Here is a 20,362-nt window from a genome sequence, read left to right on the forward strand (position 1 = left end):
AAAAAAAAATCACATATTCTGAATACACTTCCTAATCAGAAAGTGAAACAGATCAGAAAGGTAGAACAAATAAAGGCAAACAACAGCTAAAACAAAACACCAAAACCAAAACACAGAATGCAAATTACAAGATAATCCAAGGCTAAAAAGAACACATACCAAATGTTTATGCGATCACAAAAAGCATCTATTCAAAAATGCACCCCATTTGTTACCCATATTAATAGAATTTGCCTTCTGTTTCATATAAATAAGTAGTGTTGGGATTGTTTTTTAATTTTTTTTTTTTTTATTTTTTGGGGGGATTTTTTTTAATTATCATTGTTTAAACAGAGCTATTAAGAAAATAGTGAAAACCTCGTTCCATTTGATTTAATACTCTACCACTATCATGACTATAGCACTCTAGAGATGTGAACAGATCCAGATCCAGCATAAGGTGATGAAAGAAGATAAAATAGATCATATGCAGAAAGAATTAGGATTGTTGATAAGATGGAAGATGAAACTACTGTAAGGTAAAATACCATTATTGCTTGTGTTCTTACACAAGATCAAGGTATCCTCAAAGACCAAAAGAGCCATAAAGAGATTCGCTGATGAGAAAGAATTCCTTTAATATCTTGGTATGTTTCAAAAGGTAAAACACCCAAATGAGCAATACAGATTCATCTTTGAGATCTTCAAAAAGAAAATAGAAAAGTACTATATCTTCTAAGCTGATACCTATGTTGAAATTCCTCAAATGAGAGGACTAGACCAACTGCACATTAAAGATTATCTCAAGCCATAAAATATTCCATTATGCACCCAACAAATTAAATAAAAATCCCTCTTACAAGTGTTCTGATCTATGAAAGGGATTCATTGGGAGAGAAAGTGAACTCTTGACTTTTTCAAGCTAGCTTTATGGGCAGGTGTCACATTATCTATATGAAAAGAAAAGTCAAATTGCTTCTGGCCCATAAACACTCAAATCCTTGAAATGTACCTAAGTGCTGATCACCTGGCTGTCAATCTCAACTTATATTAACAGATTTTACGAAAGACACTTTATATGGTATATGAGCTATAAGCATGAAAAAAAAACTTAAAAGATTTTATTTATTCACCACACACACACACACAGAGAGGCAGAGACACAGGCAGAGGTAAAATCAGGCTCCATGCAGGCAGCCCCACGTGGGACTCCATCCCAGGTCTCCAGGACCACACCCTGGGCTGAAGGCGGCGCTAAACCGCTGAGCTACCCGGGCTGCCCCAAACATTAAAATTTCTTATAAAAAAGGTAAACGTTTAATATTTGTTCTAAATTAAAGTTACATGGATATTGAAATACTAGTTAGACTAAAAGATTAACAATTAATTATCATGAATGATATTACCTTCTCTTCTGAAGTAAACACTAAAAATATCAGGTAACTTCTGCATTAAGATTTCTGCCATCTGAAGTGCTCCAACTACTATCTTCAGGTCTTGGCTTGACAGCATGGAAGCAATGTGACTAAAAAAAGAAAGCATTCATATATAAAACATCTGTCTCAAGTTGAGAATTATTTTTGGCCATACTACTTTAAATTTGAGAGCAAAATATTTTAATTGTGAAAACAACCAAAATTTTTCATAAACAACACTTTTGCATTTATTTGTCTATCTCAAAGGTGTGTATGAATATAAAGAGACAAAAAAGGCCTCAAGACATTACAAATAAACTGCTTTATGCAATTTTTTGTATATTATTACTTTAAGGATTTTGGAAATTACTTGCAGAGACTTGATTTTCTAAAATGTTTTTCCTCGTTTCATGAACACACCTTGAAACAGCATGATTTTTCAGGACATCCTTCAGAAGTTCAGCATCCGCAAAATAAATTATCCTAAGAATTGCTCTAAGGCACTTATGTCTGACCGCAGGTCCTGCTGAGGAACTATACACTTCATAAAGAACACCAAATAATGTCTTAATAAAAGACTTAGCCAGTTCCGGATCCTCTTTCATAAGCTGTGCTCGAGCATCATCCTTCTTTAACTCTGAATATCCACCTGTTATAAAATAAAAATGTACAATTCTAAAGTTACAGACTTCAGAGACACAAGTAAACAACATAAACCATTCAAGCTACTGTAATTATTTGAAATGTTATGAAAAAATCTGATTACATGACAAATTAACTTATCTAATGTGATCAACAGGGTCTACAAAAATGCCAAATGCAGCATTAAGACAAAATTTAGCCAGTTGGAAAGAAAATGGCATCAGCTGTGCCTCTTACTTTACTAATGTATGTTCAACAAAATACTGAGGCTATTTCAGTATTAGCCAGCTAAAGCACTGATAAGAAAAAAAACAGAGTTTGAGAGATGGACAATGGGTATATGATTAGAAACTCTTGAAAAACAAGGTGACCTGTCACTTTTTTTTTTAAGAGGGAATAAGGTACAGGGGAAAGGAAACTGATGAAAAGTACACACTCGACCAAGGGTCGACAAAGTATGGTCCAAAGGCCCCGTCTGGCCCAGTTCCTATTTTTGTAAATAAAATCGTATTGGAACATAACCACATATATTTATTTATAAATTTTCTATGGTTGTTTGGAGGTTCAATTGAGGTGTAGTACAGACACTATACAACCCATAAAACTTAAAATATTTACTATCTGACTGCTTTTAGGGACAGTTTGCTGACCCCTGCCCTCTAAACCAGAGCTGTGAAAGCAACAGACTCTATCCCCAAGGACAGAGATAAATGTCAGAAATCTAAAGAAAATCTATTCTTCGCTAGTGAAGAAGAGAATTTTGAAAGTATAACATAAAAGATTGCAAAGAACTAATTTGATTAAGTGTGGGTAGACCTAAAGGTACAAGAGGAATAATAGGATCAGATAAAAAAACTACATGGGGCTAATTCTGGCTGTGGTCTGCAATGCTGCAAATCACATAGAAAAATGTGGTGGGTACCATTTAAGCAACACTGGCTCATTCATCAATTAAAACATGATAGAAACAGCAACAAATTAATTACTACTATACAATGGCCTTAAGTTTAATAAAGACACTCAATGAAACAATTACTTATTATTGCAAATATTACTCACATGACAATACAGTATTATTTATTAACTCAAAAGCTACTTACTAGTGTTAGTATTGGCTAAGGGGTTAGGTTTTCTCTGAATGGCACGTGCTGTTCCCGTGTCCTCATTGATTTGCTGCATAGAATTAAAATCAATAGTATAAACTCGTCCCAGAGTGGACAAGCTTATCTCATCCTCACCGACCTGATGGGCTGCCTGAGAGCAAAGAGAGAGAAACCTTGAATATAAACATGGAGAAATTTATTAACTTAAGACACAATGGGGACCCTCCACAAATGCTAACTTACATATTTATTTCATCAGGTTTCAGATGGTGAAGTAAAGAGTATGGAAAATGTAATACTGTGGACGTGATAAAGCTCGTTCATTCAATAAATCATTTTTAGTTAAACACAAACATACACCACAGGCCCTATAAGGTCCCCGGAGACATAAATACAGATAAATTCCTGATGAAAGATCTAGACATGTAGAATCACTGACATGAAGAAGACACCATTTGTATTAAAAAGACTTTTAAGGCATTGCTGATAGAAGAAAAAAATTGTTATCCATAAAAATCTTAGTATCTAATTTGTAGGTTAAAATATTATTTACGTTATGGTTTCTTAGTAGCCCACAAAATAGTCTTTAAAGAAAATGAATTATCCTTAGGTGAAAAGGCTTTCCATTTAAATGAGGCTTTAAGATTGAAAGGGACGCAACCAAATCACCCTAGGGGGTGCATGCGTGTATAGAACATAAAGAAAATGACACACTATGATTAACACTATTTGCCTGATATAGCCAAAGAAGTGACATTCCTTTAACAGGCCAATCTATGGAATTCCTAGTTTAAATATAAGACAGGACTCCTTCAAGTGTAAGAAAATAAGCTAACAGGGAAAATAAATTAATAAGAAAATGCTAAAAAGAAGGCAGCTTAGCGTTAGAGACCACGTAAGGCAGCTTACGCACTAAGGTGGACAACACATATTAGACCTGGCACACCTCACTTCCTCCTAAAAGCTGGCTCGGGACGTGGATACTTTCCTAAGAACTTCTGATTTTATAACAGAAGTCAATGGTTTCAAAGTTGTTTTCAAAAATTCATCTTTAAAGAATGTCTCATCAAGTGTTATGCTCTAAAAAAAAAAAAAAAATCCAAATATCTCAGGTTGAAATTAGAAAATATAGTAAGACTTAAAAGTATCTCCTACATTGAAAATATTAGTAAATGATGCATAGTATTCCAAATAACACAGTGACAAGCACTTAATACAAGGCAATTTTCCTGACCTGAAAAATTTCTGAAATATTTCAATGCATATTTAATAAGGAAGCTAACAAAAATAATAAAATCACATAGAACTCACAGAAAAACCCTAAATATTTTGGTGCACCTCTTTCCCTTATATTATTCCTCTTTTTCTTATTTTGCCGAGTGCCCAAAAGAGTCACATAATTCTGAATCTTGTGTTCATTTATCCTGTCTCACTTTATGTCATTAAAATGTATCCCCATTAACATCTGGATTACATGAGGCTAGTGTGTATCAAAACTTAATCATTTAACCTAGACACTAAAGTTAATTTCCATGTTTTTGTTCTTAAAAGTGTGCTGGAAAACATCTATTTATATGTAAATCTTTGCTTATGGGAGGCATTTTATGGGTGGGAGATAGAAGGGACTTTGGAAACATATAGCCTAACTCCTCCAACGTTTCCTTTCAGAAATCAGGAAACTATGGAACAAAGAACTTAAATTACTTGCTCCAAGTCAATCAGGTAGTTAGCAGCAGAAGCAGGACTAGAACATCATGTTTTCTGACCTGAACAGAAATGAGGACCTTGTTCTCAGGAGACAAAATGAGAGAATCTTGAGTTAATTCAAAACTGAGCACATTTAAGTACACATAACCACCCTCCCAACTCCATCCCTACACCCGCTCTCCACCAAAATAGACAGATTTAAACGGTACGATGAAACTACTACCTCAATGATCCGGCTGTCAATCCTGTTATAGGGATGCCAAAGGCCACGGTCATCACGCCACTGCCAAATCGCACCGTCTGTGTTCTGCGCATTTCCCTTCTTCAGCATGGTATCAACTGCAAAAATGCCTTCTTTTGGTAAACATGGCATAAGTTCGCTGAAAACAAAGGTGCAATTATTTCATTAAGTAGCTTCCTGAACTATTAGTAAGTGACAGATCTCTAAAGTAAAATACCCGCCTGTACGCCACCGTTATTATTAGCCCAATCTTTACCAAATCAGAGATGTCAGTTCATACAGTTCTTGTGGACTTCGTGGAACAAGATCAATCTGTTCCTGACAACTTCCATTAGAGGCACCACACAGGAGAAAGTGAAGTGTTTCTGCAATGTCTGTAAAACCAACAATGGAAACCAAAAACCATGAAACTAGTCATATTACCTACTTTCTTAGAGTCAAATATATGTGAATGAAAAGTAAAAAATCTTATTTTCTTATAAAGCAATATACTGCAGAAATTAACAACCCAAATGAGCTATTAAAAAAAAAAATCCTAAAAAGAAATTTATGAAAAATTTAACCATTTTTTTCTAAAAATTCATTCAGAGTCCTAGGGGGACATTTAAACGCAAATCCACCCCAGAGACCTCAGGAATTTTTTTTTGTTTTCGGTTTTATTTGCATTTGAGGTACACAATGCTTTGTATAGTAGTGCATTCAATGTACATTTTAATCCCTGTTTCAACTATATTTGTATATTTGTCTTCAATCCAAATATACTGAAAATGGATGGCCAACATAATAAAACACAGAAATCATAAGTATCTGAACATTACCATACTGTGGTCAGGAAATAATACCTTAAAGACAAGCAAACCAACTTAGTACAAAGATCATGAATATATCCTCTACTCTACATTTCTAATCCCAGGAGACACTAGTTTATAGAGGGATTTGCATGGAAACCAGTCTGAAGCAAGAATACTGTGACATGAAGAAACTCCCATTATCCACAAGTTTAGTCACTCAAAGTACAAACAGAGCTGGGACTTTGTGGTGGCCAAGTTTCTGCTAATACCATACGTAGGCAAAATATAAGTATTTCATTGAAATGTTTTGACAGTAATCAATAAATTGTATTATCAAGGAGAATATTCACTGTTGATCTGGGAAGAAGTATGGATAATTAAATTGCTGCCCCACATAAATTTCACTGAGAGTGATTTAAAATGTTTTAAATTTCTTAAAAAAGTGCCGTTTTGCCAACTTTCCTGAGAAATGTGAATACGTGGCAATGTTACATTATAAGAACTTTCAGATCTTTTTTAAAAGAGATCAGAGGGTGACAACATGTTCCCTTTGTTACTGCTGAACAAAGAAAATATAAGTCTAGTGGCCTCCAAGTGATAAATGTATGGCAACTTTCATGGAGTATGCATGAGGTGAAACAGTCATCAAATGGAAAAAAAAAATTCAAAATGGTAAAGCAAAAAAGAAAAAAAAAGACAGTGAACAATTTCCCAAACTGTTTTAGGGAAATGCTGTGCCACACAATAACAAGAAATAATCTGGGGATCCCTGGGTGGCGCAGCGGTTTAGCGCCTGCCTTTGGCCCAGGGCGTGATCCTGGAGACCCGGGATCCAATCCCACGTCGGGCTCCCAGTGCATGGAGCCTGCTTCTCCCTCTGCCTGTGTCTCTGCCTCTCTCTCTCTCTCTGTGACTATCATAAATAAATAAAAATTAAAAAAAAAAAAAAAAAAGAAAAGAAAAGAATCTGTACTCAAATATCAGGGAATGGTGGGTTTGGCAAAATTCAAAGGGCTCTCCTAGGGACTTAATATAAGCAACATGAAATGTGACTACTCAAGACAAAGTTAAACCTTTCTCCAACTTCTCACTTTGTTCATGACACAACCTGTGCAATTTTTCCGCAATACCAAGTCTGGGAATGATTCAGTGCTTTAAGAGGAATCTTTTCAGTAAAACATCTCAACAGCATTACTTTCCTTCAAAATTCAGGGAAAATATGCTAATTTACAAGAAATGTGAGTAGATATACAATAAAGGATATGATATTAAATGAAATACTTTATCTGAGGCAGTGATACCAGAGGATTTTTTTTTTTTTGGGTCAATGAATACCATCACTGATGCCCCCATGGTGATATCCTCAGAGATTAGAATCATAAATGTGAATTTAACCCATAATTATATGCATTCAATACAAATGTGATCCATACTCCACTAGCAATAATCCTTACAGGGGTTTTCCAAAGCTGTCTTCTGACGTTAACTTGCAAAACCTAAGATATACAAGAGAAATGCAATTGCAATATAGCAGTGCAATAAAACCATATTGATGGATAAGGCTGAGATGGGCTGAGAAAATACTAAAGCAGCAAAGAGAGAGATTCTTCTGTGCAGAAATTCCTTCTCTGAGGAATAAGTTCCAAATTTCTGAGGAAGGAAAGCACTGTGGGATCAGATCAACTGCTGCAAAAACTCTAAAAGGGGCAGAAAAGACTTCCCAGAAGCAGAGACAGGCAACTACTGGTAACATAAACCTCAGAATTCTCTTAGTGAAGCATCACTACATAATTGCTATTATACAGAAGGCAATAATCTTGCATTTTTAGCCCTGGAACCACCAAGAATAAAATTTTAATATACTACATAGTTTATGAATTGTACATAGGAAGCACTACTATGGTGTCCCAATACAATATTATACACGAACAGTTTTCTGCCTTTACTACCCAGTGTCTATGCTATTAGCAAGCTCTTCTACTTTATGTTGAATCTATTAATAAATATTTTTAAATACTCGCTTATCTTGCCTGCAGTAGGATAATAAGGTAGCACTTACTTTGCTTCATAAGTTGAACAGCTAAAGTTGGACAGTTGGAACACATCAGAGAAAACATGCGAACCACCATTATAAACATCCCAGAACTTAAAATGGGTGGAGTCACTACCAAGAGTTGTTGAACATTCGTAAGCAGATCTTTGGAGGCAACCTGCTGGAGTAAATTCTTCGAAAACAGAAGAAAAAAGATACTATTACATTGTGATTCAACAACTGAACAATCTCATAATATACAAAAGATTAAATGCTTACCTCCTCATGTTGGAAGTTGTCCACTAGACGTGCAAAACAAAGGCAAGTGCTTTCAACTGACTTTTTGTCCTGTTTTTTTTTTTAATAGAAGAAATAAAGTTTATTAATATAAAATTTAACACTGTCTTACATCACTACCTTATTTTCTTACTAAACCTAAACTGCTCAAGGCTGGCTCAATTAGACGTGAGCCTTGAAAACCCAATGACTTTAAGCAAGGTACAATGAGAAAGATCATGAATTCAAAGAAAAGAGAATCATACAGAGAGAACTTCTCTCCTCTTTCAAGACCCCAATAAATAAGAACAAATATACAGAAAAGGAACAACTTTTATACTTCTGTAATTTCAATACCTAACCACAAATTATAATAAACATAAACATCACTCTAAAAAAGCATTCCCCGTAGAAATGTTTAAAACAGGCATACCCAAAAAAGTTGGAAATAGTTCAGTATACGTGTGTGAACCAGAGGTTTACTGATTATGTGAGAAACTAGGTGCCGATTTGCTGTATTCACTATACAAACAATTTAGAAATACTATTACAGTAGCCTTGTCAAGAAAAAATATGAAATACTCTTATAAGAATGGAAAGAACAATTTAACGGCTTAACAAGTGTTTTGATAGTGTTCTTTTTTTTCCTAATTGATGAGTTTCAGATACAAAAACCAGACTGGCTTGATAAAAATTTGAATAATTCTGGTATCATAAAACTTGTATACCTTCAGTATCAGCACTTAAGTCTAGAAAGAGTGCTACAAATAACATGCCCACCTATTTAATTTCTGATTCTGATTTTTTTTCCCAAAATAAGATACTGAAATCACAGCTAACTAAAGAATGTATTTCTAGCCCCAATAAGCACAGGTTATCTCAGCTTACTAATTTTTTTTTAATTTTATTTACTTAGTTGAGAGAGAGAGAGAGGGAGGGAGAAAGAAAAGAAGAAAAGAAAAGAAAGAAAAGAAAAGAAAAGAAAAGAAAAGAAAAGAAAAGAAAAGAAAAGAAAAGAAAAGAAAAGAAAAGAAAAGAAAAGAAAAGAAAAGAAAAGAAAAGAAAAGAAAAAGAAAGATGGATGGAGAGTTGGGGAGCAGAGGGAAAGGGAGAAGCAGAGTCTCTGCTGAGCAAGGAGCCCGATGCAGGACCCCAAGACCTGAGCCAAAGGCAGGTGTTTGACCCACTATGTCACCTTGGGGACCCTCAGTTTACCAATTTTTTAATATTCGATAAACAAACAATGAATGGCAAGACTTATATCTTGATCATCTTAGAAGCCAAACATTTTAGAGTGACTCAGTCTTTCTCTCTCTTACGTAAATTCCCTACTTAACATATTCAGAACCAAATTTTCCAAAGATTTTAAACACACTTTGAAAACGGTTACTTAAAGTCTGATTTCTAGAGGTGCCTGGGTGGCTCAATTGGTTAAACACCCAACTCTTGATCTAAGCTCAGGTCATGATCTAAGAGTCAGGAGATAAGGCACTGTGTCAGGGCTCCTGCTCACCATGGAGTCTGCTTGAGATTCTCTCTCGGCCTCTGCCCTTCCCACTGCTCACGCTCAAGCTCTCTCTCTTTCTCTCAAAATAAGTAAAATTGTTAAGAGTCCGATTTCTAAAAATCTTTTTAGCAATAATATTTTAAAACATAAAAGAAAATTCAACTTCTCTACTACAATGAGGCTTAACTCATTGTCCTCCACACCAGCATCTGGGAGCCCTGCTTCTTGTTCTTTGAAATCACCAAGTCTGCCAATTCTATCTCCTAAATAACTGCTCCTGCTTTTCACCCTCAGCCAGCCACATTCTGCATAGTGTCATCTCACCTTGGATCTTGACCCATATCTTCCTAGTCTTTCCTGCAGAACCCAATGCCCTTTAGGAGAGATGATCTCTCCGAAAGAAAACTCTGATCGTTATCACATAGTAAACACTCAATGTTTGCAGAAATAGCAAACTCGACCCCTTAAAGTCAAAATAGATGAAGATAATCAAACATATGAAATGCTTTCATTGGGTAAATCCATCAAAGTATATAAAATAACCTAATATGATATATGACTAGAAAAGACAGAGGAAAAAAAACATGGATCAGAGTATTTCCAATTTATATATCCATTTGGAAGATTTAAAGCCCTAGATGAAACTGGAATTTTAGAAACCACAGTAAAAATCTTTGATGGCATATTTAATAGGTTCATGTTTTACCTGATGGGTTAGCCTTTGGGTAAGCAACGGGAGGGAATCTGCCACAAAATGAAATTCATCTGGCGTGATACTCTGGCAGCAATTGGCTGCAATTGCTAGTGCATTTCTTTGGGCATTTATGCTGAAGAATTCTAGATACAGCAAGCAGTCTGCCAAACCACCCTAAAATATAGGAAACTGTTAAAGTGAAGAAATACCCTCTAACAACAATTAAAAAAAAAAAAAAAAAGTACTACAAAATCGAGCACATCACTTTGGAAACACCATGTATACCTTACAGAGATTGCAATCTAGGAGCTAGCACAAATGTGGATCTAAAATCCAACTTGAAATGAAATATAGCCCTTAGGTAGCCACACTTACCGCCTGTAGAATGGCTTTACTGTGTCTGCGTGATAACATCTCCAAGGCAGTCAGGGCCTGCTCTGCGACATCAATACACTGAATAACTTGCAGCTGGGAACATAAAAATAGGTAACTTAAGGCCATCATTCAAGTGCTTTTCCAGGCGCTTATCTTCTACATGAATAAACACAGTATTTTCTCTAATTTCCATCCATCTATACATTGCCTCAAACATGAAACCCACCATAGGAAACTAGTGATTTATGAGCTTAAGCTGTAATGGTCAATATAGTTTCGTTCCAACTACTTTGCTCGGTTTTAAGACACAGAAAATAGGTGTTATATAGAGAATGAACAAATCCAATTAGGTAACTTTCAATCTTTGTAATAAATGGGTTGTTTTGGGATCCCTGGGTGGCGCAGTGGTTTGGCGCCTTTGGCCCAGGGCGCGATCCTGGAGACCGGGGATCAAATCCCACATCGGGCTCCCGGTGCATGGAGCCTGCTTCTCCCTCTGCCTGTGTCTCTGCCTCTCTCTCTCTGTGTGTGTGACTATCATAAATAAATAAAAATTAAAAAAATAAAAAAATAAAAAAATAAATGGGTTGTTTTATACTTTATACTATATTCCAAAGTTATTGGATAATGCAAGTTTTATTATGCATTTAAGAAAAATGGCCTTTAAAAACACACCAAAAACACGACCTACCATAGACCATATGAAAAAATTTCCTTTCTCCACTGACTCACGTTATGACCTTAAGCAAAGTACTTTGTCTCAGCCTTCTCAGCTGTAAAATGGGTATAAACTGCTATCAACCTCACTGGGATACTTTCTAGAAATGAAATTATTTTAATCAAGTGCTTTAAGTTCTTCTCTGATTTTATATTCATGTGGTTAAATGTTGTTAAAAATTATAAAACTGAAATGACAAAATTATTTTTCTGGAATCTTGGCTTAAAAACCATAATTTGACTAGATAACAGATCTTTAAAAGTCTTTTAAGTTGGCCTTACAATTCAATGTACTACTTTAGATTTCAGAAGTCAAAGAGTCCTCAACTTGATTCCCCTATGCCCATTTTTCAAACAAGCTGAGCAAAAGCAGAATTACCTTTTCTAAAAAGACAGGAATTGCATCTACTACAACAGCAGATGACCGAGGAAGTGCTTCCATCATATATGTTAAGGCTCGACAAGCATGGTTCATCTAAAAAACAAGATAGCACTTTTACTCAGTAAGAACCCACTTTAAATTTGGGGCATTTAAAAAAATACACGATATACTTACAATATCGAAATTATGCTCCATCTGCAGTAATGTTATCTGTTTAAAAAGGAAAAAAAAAAGATGATTACGAACTATTAGAAGTGATCTCCATTCTAAGCAAAAAGTCTTGGAGGAATGGTTTCTTCCTCTACATCAAGTGAAATGGCAAGTATTAATCAGAACCTTACTCATATGAAAATAAAATCAAGATAAAACCTAGCATACATACACAAGAAATGATAATATTAAGTATGGCATGATGCACAGACTATAGCTCTGACTTGGGAACTTTGCTAGATAATCATCACCTCTCATCATCCAGGTCAGAAAATGAACCTTCCTGTTGCTTATACCAATTGTTCTGGTACTTCCAAGCCCCCTATCACATGCCTGTTAACAGGCATCGATAATACTTCGTACCTAAAACAAACAGACCAGCCATACATTGGCATTTGTTAACAACTGTCAGTACAGATTCAAGTACCATTGTTTCAACTCCTGTGAATAAGCTTCTCTACAATGAGCTAAACACCATTTAACTCAGCTATAAAGGTCTAAAGCACAATACTGATCACTTCAGAAACTAATTATGCACTAATTGAAACCCAAATTAACATTATTCTATAAATGCATGAGTGAGTCTAAATATCTGATTTATTTTAGTTTCTCTTGTGGACAAGACCTTAAGCAGATTTCAGCCATGTTTTTCAAAGGCAGAAATGCAAAACTGCTACAGGTATATATGTACTCCACTCTCCTGAAGCAGCCAAAGCTACTCAAGAAATTTCCTATTTGGAGAAGCAATCATTCACTATCTTCTAGTTCAATGGAAAATTTTAAATGCACTGAATTTAAGCTATAATGTACCCTTCAAATAAATGCATCTAATAACAAAAGGCATATATTCAAATATTCATTTGAATTATTCATTCATTACTCATTTAAAGGGAGTGCCTTCAAGCTCTGAATTATGCTGGGTAAAGTATATCTACATACTAGAAGTCCTGATCATTTTTTGTTGTTGTTAACACATACACACACGCGCGCACATGCTCTGTCATTTGAGGTTCAATGGAACTCAAATCACCTACAACCTATCATTTGAAATAACTACTGTAGACTGAAAGGGGTTGTCATGTTAACAGGAAAAGTAAAAAGTTCTCCAATTCTTAAGACAAAATGAACCTTCTAAGACCATGTTTGGGAAGAACTGCTATAATAAGATTCCTTATCGAGGAGCCTCAGTGCCCATCGAATGATGAGTGGATAAAGAAGATGTGGTTTATGTATACGATGGAATATTACTCAGCCATTAGAAATGACAAATACCCACCATTTGCTTCAACGTGGATGGAACTGGAGGGTATTATGCTGAGTGAAATAAGTCAATCGGAGAAGGACAAACATTATATGTTCTCATTCATTTGGGGAATATAAATAATAGTGAAAGGGAATAGAAGGGAAGGGAGAAGAAATGTGTGGGAAATATCAGAAAGGGAGACAGAACATAAAGACTCCTAACTCTGGGAAATGAACTAGGGGTGGTGGAAGGGGAGGAGGGCGGGGGGTGGGGGAGAATGGGTGACGGGCACTGAGAGGGGGGGCACTTGACGGGATGAGCACTGGGTGTTATTCTGTATGTTGGCAAATTGAACACCAATAAAAAATAAATTTATTATTTAAAAAAAAAGATTCCTTATCAACAAAAAAGACTGCTCACCCAAGTGAATGCTGATGGATGGGTATATAGTCATAATATTCAATTCTGATAAAAGATAAATCTGGCCAATTCATTAACAACAGTCAGTATTAATGCCAGGAGCTGCCTTATGCAGGTCTATTAGGTACTTAAATCTAATCAACAGCCAGCAAATTAAACAAATTAGATTATGTGTAAACATTTGTGCTTAGATTTAATAGCATCTTTACTCAACTAATAAAAACTGCATTTTAGATAGTACAAACCAAGTTCTTTGTTATTGTTTAATAAACAATAACACAAGAACAACAACACTAGATGGTTTAATTCACAATACAAAACCAGTTACGTGGGTAAGGAGTAGGGTGTGAATATTAACATAGGCAAAATGTAAAAATACAACAACAAATACCACTTTCATGAAAAGTTTGGAAAGCAACATGCCAGTCCTTATTAGAGTGGAACTGGTAATATTTCTGGCATGGCAAAAAGTGGAAAATCTGACACATCCTTTCTCATCCCCAGCCACAGCTGAGCCATCCAGTAGGAACAGACAAAATAAAGACTGTGCCACCTTGTGTTTCAACGAGCTTCGGTCAACTGTCTCCACAATTTGATAATGGGATCAAATAAAACAATATGATGTATCAAACATATTTTTGTCAACTTTATTTAATACAAAGACTTAATGTGATATTTGTTTTAAATTTCCAAGGTAAAATATGCAGTGAGTATATTCATGATGTTTATTCTAATCTTTCGTTGGAATTTCATTCAGACTTAAATCTTAATTTTCAATTATAGCCAATTTCTTGAACTAAGAAAACTACCAAGCTGCTATTTAAGACTTATTGTGCTCAGGGGCCTACATTTAAGAGTGGCAATTTCTCCTCCCGTTGTTTTCCCATTAAAAAGCTTAAGCAAGCAATCAGGATGTTAATAAATTCTAAACATCAACTCACAACTGTTTTGAAAAATCACTAAAAGGGTCTTTTGTTGTTGTTTCTTTATTTTTGCTTAACATAAAACCTAAGCTGGAAGGATTCATGTGGTATTCTGGCTTGAATGCTCTGCCATTGCACACAATTACCAAACACAAAACCTTTGTAGCCCACAAAGCCAATCTACAAGTGAGAGCTGATTATTGCCCATTTATCACCAGTTTAAAAGAGAAGGCATGTAAATTTTGGCATAGTAAGTTAGGTATTACCTGATGGGGCAAAAACTTTTAAGTTTAAAACACATCACTTTAAATATCAAGAGGCAGTAGTTAAGAAAGTTTATGAATTCATTATTAGCAATCATTGACAAGACTGAATTCATTATTAGCAAGATTGACAAGCATGAAGTAAAAGCACAAAGCCACGTTCTACTTATCTCAGTTTTAACCGTATAAATAGTAATCATGCTTTCAGCAACATTCAGAGAACTGAGGTAAAATGAGGTGGAAACTCTCTTACCAAAGCTGGAACGACACTCTTGACCGGAAACCCTCCCAGCGTCTCCTCATTTCCCATAACCAATAACTGACACATTTCAATAACTGCCTGGAGTTGCTGGCTTTCATCACTTGCTTGTAGTCCTTGCAGAAGCTGCTGGGCCTTAGAGCCTTTGGGGGTGGGGGAGGCAGAGAAAGAAACGTTACTTTTAAACACTTAAGGAAATTATTACTCAGTTTAAGGTGTGACTCTACATGCTAGCTGGCTGCTTGTGTTTCAATCTCAGTGAAAGGCTAGGTCTATACCAGGGTTAAGACAGGCTGCTGATAATTCAAGACCAAATAAAATTGGTTGGATTTATCCTCCCTTAAAGGGTCTCACAGTATATACAGATTTTTGTCTTTTTTCTTTTAAAATGAGACAAGCTGATTGGCTCATATAAGCTAAAAGAAAAAAAAATATCCGTAAGACTAATAGGAATTATTACCTTTGACAGAGTTACTTTTATTATGACTGAGCAAAACTTTGCTGCAGTAATATAACCTGTTCAACAGTGAGGCCCAGTCTTCAAAGGAAATCCACATACCCTTGAAGACCTGCTCAGAATAAATGGAATCCTAACAGTGGAAGGGCAAGAAAAATAAAAACCAATACAGCAATGTACCTAACAAAAAAGAAAGGAGAAGATGAAGTATTTCTAAAAACAGCAAAAGACTGGCCTTTTCACAATCTCTCATTCCCTGTGCAGATGCTGCTCTCAGAATATGAGACAGCACTTCCACTTTTTTAAGGCTCAAATTTGTTGCCCGAACAACTAAAAAACATTAAGATTCAACTCCAACAGGGAAGACTGCTGTCAGTGATCTGGATAAAACACTCCAAATTAAGGCCATAAACGTGTTTCAAATTTTCATGAACACCTTCCTACTTGAAGCCATGATCAACTCAATTAATGCTTACCAAATTACAGCTGATGCTACTTTCAAGTCCTTTTTCTTCCTACACCTTTTTAGGCTGTGTATGGGATTTTTCCACTCCCATGTCCTTAACTACTGAAACACCTTAGAAATGCCACACATTTAGGAACTGCCAATGAATGTGGAATTCATATGAAAACCAAAGGTTTTTTTTTTTTTTTTTTTTTCAATTAAGTAAGAGTCATCTTCCTGGATGGCACAGCTTTCCAAAGAGACACATAGTGATTCTTACAAGATTTATTTTTTCTGTTATTTAAGACTGTGGCTAATGAATTGCCTGACTACTACCACCTACCTACCTTTATCATAACCAAGAGTCAATCCAAAAATATACTTCAAGAAAATCAAGTTCAGATGGTTACCATCTTTAAAATTTTTCAAACTAATAGCAGTTCCACTTAAAGCAGGCTTATCATTCTTGTGTTGAAATGTGAAAGGCAAAAAGAAAGGGAAAGTAAACTGAACACAAACAATCCTCAGTTGCTTCTATATTTGCTTTTAAAGAATGAAATAGTTCATATATTCTATTAGTACAACCACCTAAGAAAGGAAAAACTGACAAATGCAACTGGATATTTATAAACACTGAGGCTGGCAATTTTAGGACACAGATCATGTCAGCATGATCAAAATCATCATCACCACTGAACCTTTGAGATGTTCCTAAAGAGATCTTAAACCAAACTGAAAATGACAATAAAAAGCTAAAGCCATAATTTACACTCTGATTACTTTTGGTTCTAAAACCACTTTGTACTCTTAAAGACTACTAAGGAGCCCCAAAAGCACCTTTGCCTATAGGGTTTCTATTTACTTATATTTATAAATGTGTCTGGGACTAAGAGAAAAACTTTAAATACTTGATTAATTCACCACATATTAATATAAATAAAATTTTTGTGAAAAATCACTATATTTTTTAAAACAAAAAATTTCTGGGATGCCTAGGTGGTTCATTTGATTAAGCATGTGCCTTTGGCTCAGGTCATGACCCCAAGGTCCTGAGACCTAGCCCCACAGAGGGCTCTTTGCTCAGGAGGGAACCTGCTTCTCCCCCTGATTGTGCACTCTCAATCTCACTCTGACAAATAACCTTAAAAAAAAAAAAAAACAAAAAACCCTCAGAGATGAAAAGCGCTGTAATTTTATTGTTGTTGCAAGTCGTTTAAATGTCAGGCTTTATTAAAGAAAAACAGCAGTATGACCACCTCTGGATCTACTCCCAATCTACAGCAACATTATTTGAGATGAAGAACTTGGAAAACACTGACCCCGCTTTTTCACAAGGACTATTAAAAAGACATACTTACTGGTAAAGACAATAAAGTTAGTAACTTTGTTTATCAAGGGCATCCTTATGTAAAAATGAAATTATTTTTACTAGGAGCATTTATTTAGCACTGAAGAAAGAATACAATGACTACTACTACAGTTTGGAACCACTGCTTTGATTCTTTCAAAAAAGTAACAACAGTTTTACCCACCACAGCTTTTGCAACATCAACAAAGTTCAAACATCAACAATGTAGAAAATGAAAAACCTTAGCATTTACCACTATAGTTTTGACCAATGGATTCAAAGTTAGGGTTTCAGGAACCCCAGAGAAGCCACAGACCACACTTTGAGAACCACTATCACAGATCAAGGGTTGATAGGCAAACATTTTCTATAAAGAACCAGAGAGTAAATATTTTGGGCTTTGCAAGCCATAGGGTCTCTGTTGTGACTATTTAAACCTACTACAAAAGCAGAAGACAGTAAATACATAAACAGGCATGGCTGTATTCCAATAAAACTTTATTTGTAAACACTACAATTTGATTTCATTTAACTTTCACATCTCAAAATTTTTTTTCAGCCTTTTAAGAAATATAAAAATCATTTTTAGTTCACAGGCTCTATAAAATGAACCAACTGGCCCTTGGGCAGGAGTTTGCCAACTGCTGATATGAATAGGAGAGAAAAACCACAGCACTTTAGAGAGTCATAGGAAGCTGATTTTTCTGATTGAATTGGTCCCACCAGACATTGGCCCAGTTCTGGAGCTGTGAAAAAGGCTGGCACTGAATCATAAGTTTTGATAAAACAGAACAAAACCTTACACAGTTTTGTGGTACTCAGAAGACAAAGTCCCTACAGAGGGAGGAGGCCCGCCTCAAACACACACAGCAAGTGGGTTCTAACCCAAGACATCTGTGACATTTTCAAACTGCATAATGAATACAGTCCAAGTAGACAGAGACTTGCAAGGTCCTCAATCAAAACCCTAGGAGGATCACAACATAAAAACAGGGATGAGCCAGAGGTCAAATGAGTCACACAAAACTTGCAATTGTGATCAAAACAAGCTAACCCCTAACTAGAACAAACTGATCAGCTTCTAACTCTTTATGTTTTAATACAAAAAAAGGGGAAACAACTTTACAGTAGAAAATATTATTTAGGGTCTCTTCAGGTTCTTTTATACAAAATGTCTATGACACAACAACAACCAGATATATGAAAAATGTGACTAATGTAAGAAAGGGGCGCCTAGGTGGCTCAGTTGCTTAAGTGTCTGTCTCTTGCTATCAGCTCAGGTTATGATCTCAGCATTGTGAGATCAAGCCCCTTGCCCTGTTCCACACTCAGGAGTCGGCTTGAGGATTTCTCTCCCTCTCCCTCTGCCCCCACCCCCATCTGCATGCATGCTGTCTCTAAAGTAAACCATCTTAGGAAAAAAGAGACAGAGAGAGAGAAATAGAAGCAGACCAACACCATTAGAATTAGAAAACTATTTTATAACCATGATTAATACACTACAAATATAACCAAAGATGGACAAAATGGGTAAGTATGTAAAAAATTTCATCAGAAAACTGGAATCCAAAAGACAAATTAAGTAACTCTCCAGAACTAGAAAAACGTATCTGAAATTAAGACCTCATTGGTGGATTTACCAAGAGACTGAAGATGACAGCAGAAAAAAGAATTAGTAAAAGCTGAAAAACTGACCAAAGTTCTCAAAATAGACGCCCCCCCCCCAAAAAAAAAAACCAGCCAGAGAAATAATCTGGATGAAGCCCAAAGTTTGAACATGTATGACCTTGATACTCCCAGAGGGAAAGGAAGAATATTTGAAGAGCTAAGGAGAAAAGAGAACACTTCATGAGATAATGGCCAAGAATTTCCCAAAACTGATTGAAGGTATCAAACTCACAGACTCAAATAGTCAGTGAAACCTAAGCAAATGAAAAAATAAAAAGTCATTAGGCCTAATATTAAATTAATTAAAAATAATAATTTGAAAAAGCAAAATTTTTTGCGAGAAAGCTATGAAAGAGTTTCCACAATGCATGCAGAGCAGAGCCCGATGCAGGGCTCCATCTCATGACCCTGAGATCATGACCTGAGCCGAAATCAAGAGTCGGACACTTAACCAACTGAGCCACCCACACACCCCCAAAAAGCAAATCTTAAAAGAAGCCAGGGGAAAAAAGACATTGCCTTGAAAAGGCACCAATACGACTTTTAAACAGCAACTATGGAAACCAGAAGACATTACAAAAAGCTAAATGAGAATTTTATATTGTGGAGAAAATATCTTTTCGAAATTAAGGCAAATCAAGGACTTCTCAAAAGCAGAAAAAAAACCATTACTATCATTCATTCACCACATAAAAAAAGTTCTTCAGACTGAAGGGGAAACAACTCTATAATTAGAAGAGAAAAACTGCAGAAGGAATTAAAGAGCAATGAAAATGGGATGTGTATGTGGGCAAAGGAATATGGATGATCTAAACCAACAATTAGGTCTTATTGTGTGTATAACACGTGTATAAGTAAAACAAATTAAAACAATAGCAAAAAGGATGACAGGAGCGAAGCTGTTGTACAGTTCTTACACTGGTTAGGATGTTATAAAGTACTGATATAGTAGGCTATAATAAACCACGGACATGCATTAAGATCTCTACAGTAACTACTAAAAGAAGTCTACAGGGATATAGAACCAAAAAGTTAGCAAAAGAAAAAAATAATACCATAATGTCTGTTACATATGAGTAGAAGAAATACAAGATGGTACAATTCCAAAAGAGAATAACTTACAACAATCTATCCTAAAGATAAAACTAGAAAAAATATGAAAAGCTTTGTTTTACTGCAGCATAACCAAGACTGGAAATAACCTGAATGTCCAATAGGGACATGCTAAATAAACTGTGCATCCCTGCAGTGGAGCACTATGGCAG

General features: G+C 35.6%; 1 protein-coding gene across 26 annotated transcripts in view; it reads right to left on the bottom strand.

Moving 5' to 3' along the window:
• TRIP12 (thyroid hormone receptor interactor 12) overlaps positions 1 to 20,362 on the bottom strand; it is a 147,556-nt gene that overhangs the window by 34,325 nt on the left and 92,869 nt on the right. For 16 of the 26 annotated variants that reach the window (XM_072796562.1, XM_072796578.1, XM_072796576.1 and 13 more), the window contains 12 exons: positions 15,174 to 15,322; positions 12,036 to 12,071; positions 11,859 to 11,954; positions 10,763 to 10,855; positions 10,400 to 10,561; positions 8,190 to 8,258; positions 7,938 to 8,103; positions 5,344 to 5,461; positions 5,067 to 5,226; positions 3,137 to 3,290; positions 1,815 to 2,043; positions 1,386 to 1,504 (listed from right to left, as the gene is read on the bottom strand). In XM_072796562.1, the coding sequence (XP_072652663.1) occupies positions 1,386 to 1,504; positions 1,815 to 2,043; positions 3,137 to 3,290; positions 5,067 to 5,226; positions 5,344 to 5,461; positions 7,938 to 8,103; positions 8,190 to 8,258; positions 10,400 to 10,561; positions 10,763 to 10,855; positions 11,859 to 11,954; positions 12,036 to 12,071; positions 15,174 to 15,322 (1,551 nt within the window). The remainder of the gene's footprint in view (positions 1 to 1,385; positions 1,505 to 1,814; positions 2,044 to 3,136; positions 3,291 to 5,066; positions 5,227 to 5,343; positions 5,462 to 7,937; positions 8,104 to 8,189; positions 8,259 to 10,399; positions 10,562 to 10,762; positions 10,856 to 11,858; positions 11,955 to 12,035; positions 12,072 to 15,173; positions 15,323 to 20,362) is intronic. The other 10 variants (XM_072796579.1, XM_072796577.1, XM_072796566.1 and 7 more) reach the window with 3 other exon arrangements.

Source organism: Canis lupus, chromosome 24 (assembly GCF_048164855.1).
Source record: "Canis lupus baileyi chromosome 24, mCanLup2.hap1, whole genome shotgun sequence".
In the NCBI taxonomy this organism is placed as follows: domain Eukaryota; kingdom Metazoa; phylum Chordata; class Mammalia; order Carnivora; family Canidae; genus Canis; species Canis lupus.